General features: G+C 46.6%; 1 protein-coding gene across 1 annotated transcript; it reads right to left on the bottom strand.

Moving 5' to 3' along the window:
• Positions 1-460: 460 nt before the first annotated feature.
• On the bottom strand, positions 461-1,004 carry BDR25DRAFT_397584 (uncharacterized protein; the record flags this gene model as incomplete). Its single annotated transcript, XM_033698515.1, has 3 exons — positions 461-537; positions 609-694; positions 742-1,004. 3 exons carry the CDS (start codon positions 1,002-1,004, stop codon positions 461-463), a joined length of 426 nt encoding a protein of 141 aa, XP_033539322.1.
• Positions 1,005-1,383: the final 379 nt, after the last annotated feature.

Here is a 1,383-nt window from a genome sequence, read left to right on the forward strand (position 1 = left end):
TTTAGTAGGAAAAGTTGCCTTTTTAAGACGTACTACAGTCTGTAATAGGCGCTCCTCTAGTCATACGTTACAACTCATATCTCTCCTACGTTTCAACGGCTCACGTGACTATTACGGGTCGTATACTACGACTCGTAGTACGTACGGTTGGGAACCCTGGAAGGAAACCTAGGACATGTGCGATCATTCTGTCGCGCCTCAAGTCAATACAACACTATAACTTCAACCACACATTGCATCACTAAAGTAAGGCTCTTTAGCCAGGAAATTGTATAAATTCTCGCTGGCATGATGAATTATTTGTCCAGCAACAAGAGTCGAGTATCTCAAAATTTAAGGCTAGGGTCGAGGCTGCAGAGCTAGGAGAAAGTTCATACAAGAGGATTGTACCCCAGACTTAAGGTTTCCCTAGTGTAGGCTCCCTCTCTTCCAAGAGAGGAAGGTGCGGTGAAGGTAACCATTAAGTAAGAAGAATCAGATCAATGGGAGCACCGGTAAGGACGAGTGAAACAGGAATGAGTACCAGGCTGTAAGAAACTGAAACGACGCAGAATGAATTATAGCGGAAACTAGTCAATTTTCTCTAGTTACTACCCTAGCTTTCATACAGGCTAGCGCCGCCGATTTTGCCCAATTCTCAGGCGCTGTTTCCACTTCGAAGTAGGAGCGTTCGTGCCGGGGGGGCCAAAATTGCCTTTATCATTTAGTTCTGATACCCCACTAGCTAATCCCTAGGCATACTTACGATAGCTACCTGCAATATATGCTTTCCCAGGCATTTCTTGTTCGGGAGGGCAGCGTTGCTGTCCAATAATGATCTGAAACGGTACTTCACCTAACATCTTCGCGGCTGAGTCCGGGACAGGGTATTGCAGATCCACCTCGAAGTTAGGGGCGTGGATGGAAGTGAGTGGTTTAAGGACAAGGGCAAAGTACCCTGGGAGGCTAGATGAACGCAGAGTAAATCCCCGAATCTGGACCTTAAGATGAGTAAGCCTACTCATTTCGCCTAGAAGAGTACAGCTTTCTAGAAAGGATGATGAAAATTTACATGCTTCGGCGGAGGCTCTGGAGTACTGACGGGAGAGGCGGCGTCTTTAAACTCTGCCCACAAGCGTTGAAAGCCAAGGTGGCAGTCGTCTAGCCAGCCTTTGTATACGTGGTAGAGGCAGGTAAGTTGGTGGGCGGGTTGAGGAATTTCAGATATATGGCGCTAAGCCTAGTTAGGCAACTATCACGACTCTAAAGTCCCTTAAAGCCGAGCTGCCTCATACTATATTCACTACTCCCGCACACTAAAGGATCCTGTATCCCCCACTAAACCTAAGATCCTAGGGATTTAAGTCTGTTAATTAAGTCAATTAAGCAGGCACGATTTGCTTG

This window comes from Lindgomyces ingoldianus (genome assembly GCF_010093535.1).
Source record: "Lindgomyces ingoldianus strain ATCC 200398 unplaced genomic scaffold BDR25scaffold_172, whole genome shotgun sequence".
In the NCBI taxonomy this organism is placed as follows: Eukaryota; Fungi; Ascomycota; class Dothideomycetes; order Pleosporales; family Lindgomycetaceae; genus Lindgomyces; species Lindgomyces ingoldianus.